The 15,395-nt window shown below is 48.3% G+C and overlaps 1 protein-coding gene across 1 annotated transcript in view; it reads left to right on the forward strand.

The window, feature by feature from the left end:
- gpib (glucose-6-phosphate isomerase b) overlaps positions 1-15,395 on the forward strand; it is a 44,893-nt gene that overhangs the window by 3,402 nt on the left and 26,096 nt on the right. The window contains exons 2-11 of the mRNA XM_048546863.2: positions 3,599-3,689; positions 4,344-4,412; positions 7,740-7,859; positions 9,510-9,593; positions 10,356-10,502; positions 10,766-10,837; positions 12,716-12,760; positions 12,883-12,936; positions 14,028-14,088; positions 15,128-15,171. Of these exons, the coding sequence (XP_048402820.1) occupies positions 3,599-3,689; positions 4,344-4,412; positions 7,740-7,859; positions 9,510-9,593; positions 10,356-10,502; positions 10,766-10,837; positions 12,716-12,760; positions 12,883-12,936; positions 14,028-14,088; positions 15,128-15,171 (787 nt within the window). The remainder of the gene's footprint in view (positions 1-3,598; positions 3,690-4,343; positions 4,413-7,739; positions 7,860-9,509; positions 9,594-10,355; positions 10,503-10,765; positions 10,838-12,715; positions 12,761-12,882; positions 12,937-14,027; positions 14,089-15,127; positions 15,172-15,395) is intronic.

Genomic DNA, 15,395 nt, shown 5'->3' on the forward strand with positions numbered 1-15,395 from the left:
ACTCCTGTATGGCTGTAACCTGACTGCTCATTAACTGCCCTCAGGAAGTAGGCATTAAAGATGTTGAGAATGCTTTGATCATGTGGACTGTAGCAGCTCCACAAGGCAGCTTACCTCCACCGTCTGGGAATGGGCCACATTGTTGGAATAATTTTTGTTTGTCAGCTTCCCCCAACGTTTTAAAATGATGTCTGTTTTACTCCAAATCAGTCACTGAGCTGTTATACATTCTTTCAATATTTGAATGTGGTCTGGGGTGCTGCTGAGGCAGCAGTGTTAAATGCTGCACTGACGTACCACCCTTGCAGAGACTATTTCAGCAAGTCTTTACATATTGGCTTCAGCTGGCTGTAACGGGCTTTCAGATGGACAGCTGCTATAATTTAAGGAACACAGCAGCCAATGTTTGCGCCATAAATTCCCACTAACTCTCTGACCATGTAACGTTTTTGTGCTCTGAGAGATTAAATATTAGCTTGGACACCAAGCAGGCTTCCCTCGCTCTTTTTTGTTCTTGAAATAACATCATGACATCTTTTGCATCCACCTGAGAGGGTGGAATGGGCCCATGGCTCACCATCTCCTCCCAAGGACTGTCAATAACAGGGACGCGTCAAAAGCAGGAGGTTCGGGGGGATTGTTTGTGTGTGTGTGGGGGGGGTTCCCACCCAGGGGATCTGGAACGTGCTGTCGAGGAGGGGAGCTGAGGTGGGAAACCGTTTCAACACTGAGTATTTGGATAGGTGTTTGAAGCATCCCTAACACTCAAGGCTATGGGCTGAGTATGGTAAAGTGGGACTAGTGTAGATAGTAATGTGTTTTTAGCTGTACAGACCTGAAGGGCCTCTTCAGTACTGTATGATCCTAGGATCTTTGACAGTGCAGTGCTCCCTCAGTTCTGCACTGGAGTGTCAGCCTAGGTTTGGGTTAAGGGAGTGATGCCCACTATAAGCCCCAGTCTTTGCTGGAAGGGAAACTGGCCCTGAGAACCTGGAAGTGCCACGGCGCACACCGCAGTAAGGGACAGAGCGCTTCGGGGCAGGAATACTGGGATGAGAGTCAGTGTGAACTGGATCCTAGTTCCTGCTATCAGAAGGATGGATACTCCCATTGATCACAAGCTCTCTGCCAAGAACTGGGACAGGCTGCCTGCAATTATAACTAGAAATAGTGGCGTTGTTGCCAACTAAGAGATTAACACCAGTGTGCAGCCCACAGGCCAGAGTGATGGACCCTGTCACAGACACAGGGTTGGTTTTTGATCATTGTTGCGAACATCAGGCAAACCGTAAGACTTAGGAACAGAAATAGGCTATTCAGCCCATCAAGTGTTCTCTAGTATTTAGTGAGATTGTGGCTGATCTGATGATCATTGACTCTCTTTCCCTGTGACTCCCGCTTATCCCTCCTCATTTTTAATTAAAAATCTCCCAATCTGAGCTTTGAACATACTTTAACAACCAGGCCTTAACAGGCCTCTGGAAAGAATTTTATAGATTTACTGCCCTCAGAAGAAACTATTCCCCACCTGTCTTAATTGGGCAGCCTCTTTATTCGGAGCAAAAACAAAGTTGCTGGAAAAGCTCAGCGGGTCTGGCAGCATCTGTGGAGGAGAAAAAAAGTTAACATTTCAGATTCTGAGGAAGGGGCACTGGACCCAAAACGTTAACTGTTTTCTCCTTCAGAGATGCTGCCAGACCTGCTGAGCTTTTCCAGCAACTTTGTTTTTGTGCCTGATTTACAGCATCCAGTTCGTTTGGGTTTTTTCCTGCTTTCCTGTGATGTTATGCCATCTGGCCTCAGACTGTCTCTCATTCTTCTAATTTCTAATGAGTAATGCCCCAAACCATCCAACCTGTCCCCATCAGACAGTTCATATACACCCAGGATCAGTCAAGTGAACCTTCTCTGAATTGCTTCCAATGCTGGTGTGTATCTCTCCTTACGTTAGGGCCCAGAACTGCTTGCAGTGTTCCAGCTGTTGTCTGACTAGCGCCTTGACTATTTTTAGCAAGACTCTGCTATATATATGCTCCAATCCCTTTGAAACAGAGGCCAATTTGCCTTCCCTAAAGTCTGGTGAACTTGGATGCTGACTTTTCGTGATTCAAGCACAAGGACTGCCAAATTGTTCTGTGCTGTAGCTTTCTGCAGTCATTCTGTATTTAAATATTATTTAGCTTGTCTATTCCTCCTGCCAGAGTATATAATCCTCATTTTTCCCACATAATATTCCATCTCCCAAGTTTTTGTGTGCTCATTTTAACCTGCCTAAATCCCTATGCTGATGGATTGAAGAAGGGCTCAGTTCCCAGTGAATGATCTCTCACTTGACTGCCGACCTCCTGGGTTGAGAATTCTGTCAATTCTTTTTCCACAGCCACCACCTCTTTCTCTCCCACCACCACCCCCCACCCCAGCCTAATGGTTAAAACCTGACAACTGTTTAAACAACTGTCTTTTTTTCAAATGGTTTGTTCTGGATATGTAGAGAAAGCTGCATTTATGTTCCAGCCCTAGTAGCATAATTAACCGCGCTGTATAGGACTCGGGTGATGTGTGGGTCAGTCTAGATAGTGACTCCAGGGTCAACAACAGGATGGTGCAGGTTTGAGGTGACTTCTTTAGTGGGTGTCTCTGGCTGGGCCCAGGATTTGTTGCCTATCCCTAATTGCCCCTTGAGAAGGTGCTGGTGAGCTGCTGCCTTGAGCCACTGTAGGCAAACTCTCAATGCCCCTAGGGAGGGAATTCCAGGGTTCTGACCCAGCAGCAGGGGTCTTGGGGGAGGGGGGGGGGGGCACGCGGATGGTGTTCCCATCTTCCCAAATGAAATGGGAATGCGAACCTTATGTACATTCCTTTTGGTAAGGAATTGGAATGCACCTCCCTGATATGAATCTATATTCCCTGGCCTAAGGATGGAATAAATCCTGGAAGGAGGAGAGAGTTGATGTGTGGGAGTGGAATAACAGCAAACATTGTTGGAAGTGATTCCTCGGATAGTCTCCAGCTATGCTATCCAACTGAGTGGAGATCTGTTTGGAATTTTGCATCCTATTGACATCTTCCAACATGACTTTAACTAGAGCTATTTGTCAAAACTCAGTTTCCTGTAGTGAGAGCTGAGCTGACATCCTGCTCCAGATTCTGGGCTGTTGTTCCTGTGCTGGTTATGGGCCTTGCTGTAATTGCTGCTGTGGAACAATGATACAGAGGAGAGCTGACTAGAGGGTGAGATTTAATGCCCTAATCTGGACCAGCTCAGTCTGGATTTGCTGCACTAGACACTGGCTGGAAGCATAGCTTGGAATATTGCTCCTGATCACAGCCTATAGGAGCAGGCGAGTCAGACTCGGTATGATCCTGGCAAGTTAGATTGAAGGCAATGAGGAAAAGAAATGGATGTGGCATAGGATGGGCAGGGCGACACCCTTTCTATGCAATCAGTGGTTAGGATCTGAAATGCTGCCCAAGATAATGTGGTGACTGCAAGGGCTGACCCAGGTAGGTTTGAGCCAGAGGGATGGAAGGGGGTTAATTCTCAGCCCAGTCCCTCCATGTGGGGAAAATAACTGTCCTCCTCCCACTCTGCCCACAGTTTAACCCTCAAGACAGATGATGGAGACATCTTGCTGGATTATTCAAAGAACCTGATCACTGATGAAGTATTAAAGATGCTGATTGACCTGGTGAGTGTCACTGAGCAGCTGCTGGCTTTCGTTGTAAGCTGTTAGGATAGTGCCCTTTACTTCCTCGACGTGTCCCCAGACACTTTTTTTTGCTTTCAGTCTTCACTTTGTCTCACTGGTTTTCTTTAATTCATGTGAAGGGAATGAGTTGTCAGAATGACCTCGTGGACCATGTGAACTATTTAACTGCAGGAGGTGATCCTTAATCAGATTGCAAACGTGATCTGCATGCACCCAGCCCAGGCTCTCACTCGATGGTGACCTTTCTCCGGTGGGAATATACATGCCACTGCACAGTGCTCTATGCAAAGGGATTGCACTGCAGATACTGTGTTTATTGTTACTCCCTATCGGTCTCATTCTGGGTCTTCACCTGGCTGCTCCCTATTCTTACAATAAGCAACCATTACAAAAACTGGTCATTGATCCCACTGCTATTCCAGGATGCTGCTATGGAGAGATTGACTGCCTCAATAGCCTTTTATAACACACTCACTGCAGACTGGCCCCGCTCGCTGTTTACTAACAGATTTGCTCTCTTCCCTCCCTCCCTCCCTCTCTCATTCTGAGCCTCTAGAATGTGCTCTGCCTGGTGAGGAAACTCACCGGAGATTGTGTTTTGAAATTGACCTGTTTTTCTTTCCACACCCTCAGGCAAAATCCAGGGGTGTCGAGAAAGCAAGGGAGCGCATGTTCACCGGGGAGAGGATTAACTTCACAGAAGTAAGTGAATGACCAAGGTTTTAGTATAAATCCAAAATGTGTTTCAGTCACAGTACAGTATTGCAGCTCTTGCTCCAGATGTAGTGGTCACTGGCTGGGCTCAGCATTTATTGCCCGTCCCTAGTTACCCCTTGAGAAGGTGGGGGTGAGCTGCCTTCTTGAACTGCTGCAGTCCATGTGCTTTATAGGTTGATCTGCAATGCCTAAGGGAGGGAATTCAGGATTTTGACCCAGCGATAGTGACGGAATGGCGATATATTTCCAAGCCAGGATGGAGAACTTGCAGGGGGTGGTGTTCCCATGGATCTGCTGCCCTTGTCCTTCTGGATGTGGGCGCGGAAGATGCTTTTGCAGACTGTATAAACTCTAATCTTCACTTCAAAGCATGTTTTAGTAACAGATCTCACTCGATCTACCAGGTCACCTCATCCTCAAAGAACCGTCTGTCAATATTCTCAATCTCATAGAAAGTAAAAGCAAGACGTGAAACAAAGTCAGAAGTAGTTGGAGAAACTCGGCAGGTCCGGTAGTAGCTGTGGACACGAAGCAGAGCTCACGTTTTGAATTTGCTGACCCTTCTTCAGAACAGTATCCCACAATTCCATTTCTCCTGAACAACCTGTGCAGTCCTTCCTTCTGTTTCCCGAGAACTCGGCTGCTGAAATCTTGCCTCATGAGGGCGGTAGGGAGGGAGAGGTCCTGACAGTTTGGGGTTTGTGGTGCTGCAGGTTTAGTTTTATGCAGGGTCCTGTCTGAGTGGTTCAGGAAGCTGTGTCCCATTCACCAAGACCCTGCTGCTCTTCGTCAAGGGGTGTGCTTGCGAGAGACAGACAACTGGAATGGCCCATCAGAAACAAGATGGAAAACCAGAGCTTTTAGAAACACGGGTCAGGTGCTCACGTCTGTGGGGCTGAGATGGTTGCGGGTTCAAGCCCCACTTTCGGAATTTCACCACACACAATCCAGACTGGCTCTCCAGTGCAGTACTGAGGGAGTGCAACACTGCCTGTAGCACTGTCTTTCAGATGAGACATAAACCAAGGTTCTGTCTGCCCACCGGGTGGCTTTAACTGATCACATGGCACTCTTTTTGAAGAAGATTTTCACTGATTGTCTTAGTATTTATCCCAATTGCTGTTTGTGGGTTCTCCCTGTTCATTAACTGCCTGCTGGGTTTCCAATGTAATCACAGGGGCAATATTTTAGAAACATCCTAGTGAAATGAAGAAGTACTTTGAGTCATGATGAAACCTCCCATGAGCTCTGTTCCTGCTTTTACAGCTATTATTGCCCCAGGGCTATGTGACTTCCTTGTTCCTGTCCTCAAATTGTGTAACCTCCCTCCTATCTATATTGAAATCCATTTGCTGTCCACCCATACACACCCTGCACATATTATAAAAGTGAAGGAAAACTTTAATAAAAAAACCCCGAAAACCAAGTTGCATATCAAATGAAAATAAATGGGAAGGCACCTGGCGAGGGTGAGAGTTGGAGAGGGATGTAGACCAGTTGAGCGAGGTAGTATCTTGGGAGGTGGGATATCATGTGGGGGAGCAATGTGAGGTGATGTGCTTTGGTGGGAAGAATGGAGGAGCTGAATATTATTCAAATGGAGAAAGTCTGCATCAAGCTACAGCACAGAGATTTGGGAATCCTCCTCATGAATCATTGAATGCCAGCATCCAAAGGTCAATGATAGGGTAAGTGGAATATCTGCCTTTAATTCAAAAGGAGTAGAATGTAAGAGTAGGGAGGGTTAGCAATAGCTGTCCAAGGTACTCGTCAGACCACAGCTGGAATTCTGTGAACGGCTTTAGGCTGCTAATCTAAGGAAAGATAGAATGGCATTGGACGTAGGCCAGACAAGGTTCACTTGGCTGATCCTGAGTATGGAAGAACTACCTTATGAGGAGAGGTGGAGAGTATGGGGCCTGCTCCTGTTGGACTGCAGAAGAATGCAAGGTGACCTCACTGAAACCAGGTTCCAAGGGGATGTGGCAGGGTCGGTAACGGACAGATGTTTCCCCTCCTGGGACAGCCTAGGACCACAGGGCATCGTCTCGGTGTGGGGGTCACATTTAAGACACAGCTGAGGAGGAACTCCTTCTTGAAGGGGTAGTATATGTGTGGGATTCTTTCCCGCAGAGGGCTGTTGAGGCTGGCTCATTGTATATTGAAAGCTTGAGACAGACCCACTTTTAATTGGGAAGGGAATCGAGGGTTATGGGGAAAAGGCAGGAAAGTGAAGTTGAGGATTATCAGATCAGCCATGATCCCGTTGAATGGTGCAGCAGACTCGTTTTTTTTTTCTGCTCAAATGCCTTCTGATCAGATCTGACGTTGTAATAAAGATGGATTCTGAGCAGTTTTCATGTCCGGAAATATTTTATTTCACATCAACAAGACATTCTACCCTGTGCAACTATATCAGTGTCTGATGGAGCTGGAATAGAGACTGGGATTGTGTGGGAGCATTCAGGTACGTTTGAGAATATTTCTGAACGTTTTATGATTAACGTAGCCTAGTGTTTAGCAATTTGGCAAAATTTGAAGGTGGAGGAATAAGAAATGAATAAACAAAGACAACTGGGAAACTCGGGAGTATTGAGAGACACAGCCAGCAGGTGGTCTGTCTGGGGGTGGAGTGTGATGGATCCGGCAACATGCAATCAACTCACTAGCTTTAAAGGACAGAGCTGTTGAACAGAGAGACAAAGCTGTAAATCTTCACTTGGGTATGAAATTTCACAGTTGCCTGCCTCGTTAAGCTGTTCGTGAAATAGCTTCTGAGTTTGATAGATTCTGGATGATGTGGGGGAGTGGGACATGGCTGCATTCGGGTAGAACCTGGATTTGTTGAATGGGGTAAATGGGCTGTAAGGGCCAAACAGCCTTTTCCAGTTCCTGAATCGTATGCAGATAGATGTTATATCATTGTAATAAGCTCTGTTCAATATATAAACCTCAGCAATATGCACTCTCTCTCCAAGCAGTGTTGTAGCCAGTCATTGCAGGTGTTTGGGAACAAGTGACTTGTGAAGGTTAAAATCTGATCCGTTTCAGTGAGACGTGGTGAGGGAAGCTGGTTGTGAATTGCTGACAGTTTTAATGACACTGCCAAGCGGTCGGATAATAGACAATGTTGCTCTGCCGCAGTGTACTTTTATGCTTTCCTTGTCAATGATCACTCTCTGGCCCAGATCTCTCCTCATATAGTTACAAATCCCACACTCCATAACCATAGACCTGGAGAATTCCAGGACCAATGGGCTCAGGGGTGTGATGTGGACCTTTGTGAGTAACATGTTGTATTTCTTCTCCCAGAACCGAGCCGTGCTTCATATAGCACTGAGGAACCGCACCAATATCCCCATCCTGGTGGACGGTAAAGATGTGATGCCACAAGTGAATGCTGTGCTGGAGAAAATGAAGAATTTCTGCCAGGTACCTGTGACCACACGACAGGAGCAGAGACACTGCATCCACTCCACCCCCACCCCCAACCCCCTGTACCCGCCAGCCAGCAAGGGCAATGGGGTGGAAATCCTTCTCCATAGGAGGCCACTCTGCCCCACTGTTGCTGGGCTTGTAGCTTGGTTCAAACCAGCTTCAGAGACATTGCCCGAACCTTGGCTGATGATCCTTAGCGACTGCCCCTGGAAGCAGCGTGTTGCTGGGTGACGGAGTGTTGCCAGGAAGCGGTACCTAGCAACAGCTTTTCTAAGTGTTGTTGTGTAACTGACGGAATCCCAGCTCCGGGTGCCCTGGGGGTAAGATGACTAGGTCTGTGTGACTCTCTTCCCCAGGACTGACCGCTACTAAAGCCAGGGGTCTCTTTGTTCTGACGCTGGCCGTGTGACCCATCCTGCCCACGGTCCCCTCCCCCTCGAGTGCCTCGACGGGCACTGCCAGTAATGGCTGTGATTTCTGTACAAAGGCCGAGGTCAGTTGCACACGTGCACGTGTTAGTCAGTTACCACGACAAGGTAGTTAGTCACTGCTGTGCGTGTGTGTCTCGTCTCCGCTCACTTCTCTGCGCCGCCGCCCCCCCCCCCCCCCCCACAAAAGCCAGACGTACCGGCACATCGTGGGCCGAGAGGGGAATAGTGTGCTGCGTTGCCTGGCCAGGCGCCATGCTCTCAGATTGCTAAGCAGGCCCAAAGGGCCGGGTTTTCTGTAACCTGGCTTTGAGCTCAGGACACTAGTCACCTCCTAACTGGTTACATTTAAACGGTTTTAAATATAAACGTGAAAATGATAAAGGTTGTGTGTTATTAGAGTGGGATAGAAGCACCGACATGTTCAAAATCCCTTTGTTTGGAAATTTAAGTTCTGTTAATAAAATTTTAAATCGGGAATAAAAAGCTTGCATCATAATGATAGTTAAGATGAATGGACCATCAGGAAATATCAACTGATTTGCTTGACCTGAGAGTAGACCCACAATAATGAGTGAACTCTGAGCAGACCAAATGTCCAGTGTCATTGGGATGGACGGTGATATTGACTCATCAATGAATGAATGAATTAATCTCGCACGCGCTCCTTATTCACAAAGGTCCCCATCACACCCCTAAGAGACACAGCTTTAAACTGAGGGGCGATAGATATAGGACAGATGTCAGAGGTAGGTTCTTTACTCGGAGAGTAGTAAGGGCCCTGCAGCAGTAGTAGACTCGCCAAGTTTAAGGGCATTTAAGTGGTCATTGGATAAACATATGGATGATAATGGAATAGTGTAGCTTAGATGGGCTTCAGATTTGGTTTCACAGGTCAGCACAACATCGTGGGCCGAAGGGCCTGTACTGCACTGCGGTGTTCTATGCTCTGGGAAGTGGTATGTGAGTATCTAGCTGCTGCTGACTTGCTGAATACCATGTTATTTACATCATTTCCTCACGGGCACATCTCCTGCTGAGATCCGGGACTGGCTGGGTTTGACCTGTGGATTTTTATAGAAGCAGTTCTGAGTGCTGTGATGTAGTTGTTGATTAGATGGGAGGTAGACTGCTGACTGCTGACTGTGACTCTGAACCTGTGTGTAGGTGTCCTACTGAATCAGATTCTCTGTCTGTCTCTCCCTCTCTCCTGCAGAGAGTCCGTGGTGGAGAATGGAAAGGATACACTGGAAAGACTATCACTGATATCGTTAATGTCGGGATTGGGGGCTCGGACCTGGTACTGAAACCTCTACTGATTAAACAAGCGAAAGAACTGCAGATGCTAGAAATGGGATACAGAAAGAGAGATTGCTGTGAAATCTCTGCAGCCCTGGTAGCAGCTGTGGAGAGAAATCTGAGTTAATGTTTCAGGTTCACTGACCCTTCTTCAGACCAGATGAGCTGGGGACTGAAACGTTAACTGATTTATCTCCACAGCTTCTGCCAGGGCAGCAGAGACTTTCCAGCGATTTCTGAAACTTCCATATTCATTCCTCGTCATATCCAACCAAATGAGGAAACTTCCAGAACCACAAGCATTACTGAGCTCAGACTACATAGTTTATAGACCTGTACTGGTCTGTCGCTGTGTAATACCGGGGTACGGTACCGGGTTTTGGGGGGGGGGTGGTAAGGTATGGAGGGGTCTTTTGCTGTGTAACACCAGGGTACGGTACTGGTGGGGGCGGGGGGAGGTATGGAGAGTTCTGTCACTGTGTAACCCTGGGGTGCAGTAACGGTGGGGCGGGGCGGGTCTATTGCTGTGTAACACCGGGGTATGGTACTGGTGGGGGAAACAGAGGGCAAAGGAGTTGAAGGGACTGATCTCCTTTAATCCCTCGTTGAGAGGCAGCGCCCGCTACTGGAAGTGTTGAGCCTCTCCTCTCTGGGCCCTGTAGTAGTCTGGTTTGCTGGCCTGCGCAGGAATTGTGGTTTCTGACTCTGCTGCTCTATATTCCCTCCCTCTCCCCTATGTGAAACTGCTCTTGCTTTGTCCTAGGGCCCACTTATGGTCACTGAAGCGCTCAAACCCTATGCCAAGGGGGGGCCCAAGGCCTGGTTTGTGTCCAACATTGATGGCACCCACATGGCAAAGACCCTGGCAGAGCTGAACCCTGAGACCACCCTCTTTATCATCGCATCCAAGGTGAGTGGACAAGAGACTGAATATTCAACGACTGAAATCCACTCCCTCGGGATAGGTTGGTGGGGGGCATGGAGAGGTTGATGTAGTTTGTGAAGGGAGGGGTGGTAGCAATGCAGAGGTAGGTTTGGTGATGGAGACTTGTTCGGTCGGGGGCAGGGGAGGTGTTCTGTTGTGGGGGGTGCGTGATGAATGGGTGGGGGGGGGGTCACATGCACTGCAGTTGTCATTGAGTTGTCATTGCTGACAGTCTCGTTGTTTCACAGACCTTCACCACCCAAGAGACTATCACCAACGCTGAGTCAGCAAGAGAGTGGTTCCTGGCAGCTGCAGGTGATGTGAGTATGTGGGGATAGCCCTTACTGTATTCGTGTTCACCCCCTGCCCAGCCCTGGTATCTCCCTCAGTATTATCTGTCAGCCCAGGCATTGGGGAATGGCCTATTGATCTAGGCGGGGAGGATCTCACCATCCCCTTATCCCAGGGCACAGACTGAACCAAATCGGAGCTCAGCCCCCCCCACCGGCGTCATTCTGCCCCTCAGTTCCACTCTAAGGGCACTCTGTCTCTGAGATGGAAGTTGGAATCCCTGCAGTTCTCTTGGGATTGTTCTGAGGGATCCTGAGATCCGGGCTGGGGCTGCGATGCTGGTCTTCGAGTGCAGTTGGCATCAACACATTATCAGGAAATCTCTGACCTTGCAGGTTTGATCCCATTTCATGACGGGAGGTATGTGTTATTCCAAAAACTGGGATTGTCGGAAATACAGCACGGGAAGATCATAATGCCTGTATTGGCTGATCTGAAAGGCCATAGCAATAGAGGTATCGATGACAGAGTGGACACGGGTGAATGAGACTGGAATGGTTATGGTGATATAGGTTACTGTGACCCAGTTAGACTGAGAATGATTCAGCACATCTCACGCCTACCTGAGAACTCTTGTTAAATGACATGAGGATTTGTGGCTCTACCACGCCTCCTTTTCTTGAGTTCTTTTATTGAGTTGTAGATTCCTCATCATTCTCTGTGAGATGTAAAATCCTCCTGAAATGCCCCTGATTCTTCCAAATCTGTCTTGCCCCCAAGTTTTTAATTTTTCTTATCGATTATTTATTCATGGGCTAAGGGGCTCACTGGCTAGGCCAGCATTCATTGTCCATCCCTAATTGCCCAGTGGGTAATTAAGAGTCAGCCACATTATTGTGGGTCTGGAGTCACGTGTAGGCCAGACCACGTAAGGACAGTAGATTTCTTTCCCCGACAGATATTAGTGACCCCAGTGGGTCTTCGTAACAATAGTCAGTGGATCGATAGTCAAAGTTACAGTTACAATTCAAGTCTCACTGTCTGCTGTAGTGGGATTCAAACCCATGTCATTAGAACATTAGAAATAATGGGAACTGCAGATGCTGGAGAATCGGAGATAGCGAAGTGTGAAGCTGGATGAACACAGCAGGCCAAGCAGCATCTCGGGAGCACAAAAGCTGACGTTTCGAGCCTAGACCCTTCATCAGAGCCATTATCCTGGGGTCCTGGATTCCTCACTGCTGCGTCACCTCCTGATGAACTTATCTCTTGCACTGTTAATGGGATTGGAAATTTCCTGCCCACACTTTTATTATTTAGGCCTCTCCATTTTATTTCCTTTGACTCGATCTAGCTTGCCCTTCTGTCCTCAAGAAACATTCCAGTTTGAAAAGTCTCCAGCCTGGCAGCTTGCTGTAAATGAGCTTGGCACCCTCTCCAATACAATCCCATATCAGTCATGGGGCTGGCATCGGGCATTGTTCTAACCCAGTGTGGCTTCTTCTCTCTGCTATGCTCTGGCTAACAACAGTATCTAGTTTTGGAGACCTCCCTTACCACCCCCTGTAATGTAGGAAAGCTGGCCATCCTTTTGGGCACAGCAAGCTCCCACAAACTGTATTGAAATGATGACTGGATAGTGGGTGTGCTGTTGATTTGAGGACTCAATATTGGGCAGGACCCACAGAAAGAGGGAGACGCATGGGCAGACAGAGCCGGGTGCTGCCCAGTAAGGAGGGTGGGAGGCTGGGGCCTGGTGTTTGGCTTTAATTTCTCTCTGACCTGGCTGAGGGACCAGGGAGGACCAGACTGAAATGATGTTGGCCAGTGAGGTGTGCAATCCACACCCTCTTTAGCTGCTTCACTTTGAGAGTGTAACTTACTTTTTCTCTCTGGTTTCCCCTCAGCCTGCAGCTGTTGCCAAGCATTTTGTTGCCTTGTCGACGAATGTGGTGAGTTTTGTCTGAAACATGTGACTGTTCCACAACCAATCGCTGGGGAGCCGGCTAAGCGGTGACCCCGCTCCGTTCCCCATGTTCGTGCCTCTGTTTAATGTTATTTTCTGACTCTTTAGGAAAAAGTGAAGGCGTTTGGGATCGATCCAGCGAACATGTTTGAATTCTGGGATGTAAGTACCTGGGGATGAGGTCCCACCTGCTGACTGCCTTTGTTTCACTTGGCCCAACTCATCTCTGGCAGCGATCGTGCCCTGGCCCTATCACACCGTCAGTATTTCCATACATTCCCGCTTCCCCCTCAGTCTATCTATACCGTTCCCCTCTGTAACCTGCTGTGACAGGGATGTCTTTCTCCCTGCCCCTCTGGATGGAAATGTTCCTCCGGAATGCTGGATTGGATAGGGACTGCCTGGTCTGTGTGACCTTCCGTTCTGGTTCCTTCTACCACAAACAGTGCATCTTCTCCCTGTTGACACTGACACTGTCTAAATCCTGCTGAATCTTGAAGACCTCCATCCGACAGTCTTTCTAGCCTCTCACTCCTTGAGGAAACAACCACAACCTGTTGAATTCTTCCTATTTATTCTAAGCTCGCTGATCTGTTCACACCCTGCACCTTCTCCACTGCCTGTATTGACTAGTCCCTGACCAGGAACAGTGTTTTTTGGACTGGCTGAACCTGTCCTGGACTAGTGACATGACTTACCTCCTTTTCAATCTGCCTGTCACGAGCAGGGCATTTTGCAGTCGACAGGGACAATGGTGTGGGCTATGTACATCTCCCCCTGACCAAGTGCAGCTTCCAGCTCACTGATACTTCCTCCAATTAGAGCCTGGACTAACTCCCTGCCAAACGCTGGGGGAGGGGGCACTTGGGAGGGGAGGGGGGCTGGAAGACTTACTGGTGTTGAGGTTAAAGATAGTATTGTGCCTGTCCCTGTGCCAGGGAGTCTGACAGCGGCTGGTCTCAGGTTGCTGCAGATCAGGGTTATTTAAATCTGTGGCCTTTCCTTAAAGTTCAAAGGCGCACAGATTCCAGATTGCGCTCCATGACAGTGCAGCATCGTAATGTCTGTTCTGGAAGCGGGAGACTAAGGAGGGAGGGGGAGTGGGTGGGGTTGTGTTGCAGTGAAGTGATGGAAGATGGAGACGGGTCAAGGCTGGTGTCGATTTCAGGAAGGGGGATGGTGGGTGGCAGGGTGTAGGGGCATGGAACACGAGATGTCTCGGTCTCTAACCTTCAGCCTTCTCTTGTCCGCAGTGGGTTGGGGGCCGTTACTCTCTATGGTCGGCCATTGGTCTCTCCATTGCTCTCCACGTGGGTATGTATGAACTGCTGTTGTAACCAGCAAGCTCTCTCTAATAGGGGCTGTCTGTGCCTGCAGTGACATTAGAATGAACTCCTTATTCCACTGCCTCCCGTCGGTTGGGAAATCCCTTCCTGTTTTCCCCATCCCCTTCTCACTTTCCCTGTCTCTGTGTGTGTCTCTCCCTCCTCTCTTCCCAAAAGCCCAGCGCTGTGCTAACTTTTGTAGCCAGTAACTGTTGTTCAGAACAGTCATGCTGGACTCAAACTGTTCACTGTGTCTCTGTACGCAGGTATTACCCAGTCTGGTGAGTTTCTCCAGCTCTTTCTTTTATTTGTTCCACATTTCCAACATCTGCAGTGTTTTGTCACTCTAACATTTAGAACATAGAACATTACAGCACAGTACAGGCCCTTCAGCCCTCGATGTTGTGCCGACCTCTCATACCGATCTCAAGCCCATCTAACCCATGTACGTCCATATGCTTGTCCAATGATGCTTTAAATGTACCTAAAGTTGGCGAATCTACTACCGTTGCAGGCAAAGCGTTCCATTCCCTTACTACTCTGAGTAAAGAAACTACCTCTGACATCTGTCCTATATCTTTCACCCCTCAATTTAAAGCTATGCCCCCTCGTGCTCGCCGTCACCATCCTAGGAAAACGGCTCTCCCTATCCACCCTATCTAACCCTCTGGATATTTTATCTGTCTCAATTAAGTCACCTCTCAACCTTCTTCTCTCTAATAAAAACAGCCTCAAGTCCCTCAGCCTTTCTTCATAAGACCTTCCCTCCATACCAGGCAACATCCTAGTAAATCTCCTCTGCACCCTTTCCAAAACTTTAACATCCTTCTTATAATGCGGTGACCAGAACTGTACACAATACTCCAAGTGCAGCCGCACCAGAGTTTTTTGTACAGCTTCACCACCATAATCTCTTGGTTCGGGAACTCGATCCCTCTATTAATAAAAGCTAAAACACTGTATGCCTTCTTAACAGCCCTGTCAACCTGGGTGGCAACTTAACCTTTTTTTTTGTTCCTTTTTTTCAGGATTTGAAAACTTTGAGCAGTTACTGAAAGGAGCCCATTGGATGGTGAGTAACTGCTCACACAGTGAGCAATTCCCCTCTGTCCTCCCAGCTCCCTCAGTTACACACCCCCCCCCCCCCACCCCCCACACCTCTGTGGGATCATGGCACCTCTGCTGTTCCCTTGGCCAGGGGCAGTTGGTTGAATGGGGACGTATTGTTACCTTGTGCTGACTCAGTTGGGCACTAGTGTGTGGTGGGCACCTCCTGGCTCTGCCTCCCTCTGGACC

This window comes from Stegostoma tigrinum, chromosome 16, assembly GCF_030684315.1.
Source record: "Stegostoma tigrinum isolate sSteTig4 chromosome 16, sSteTig4.hap1, whole genome shotgun sequence".
Classification (NCBI taxonomy): Eukaryota; Metazoa; Chordata; class Chondrichthyes; order Orectolobiformes; family Stegostomatidae; genus Stegostoma; species Stegostoma tigrinum.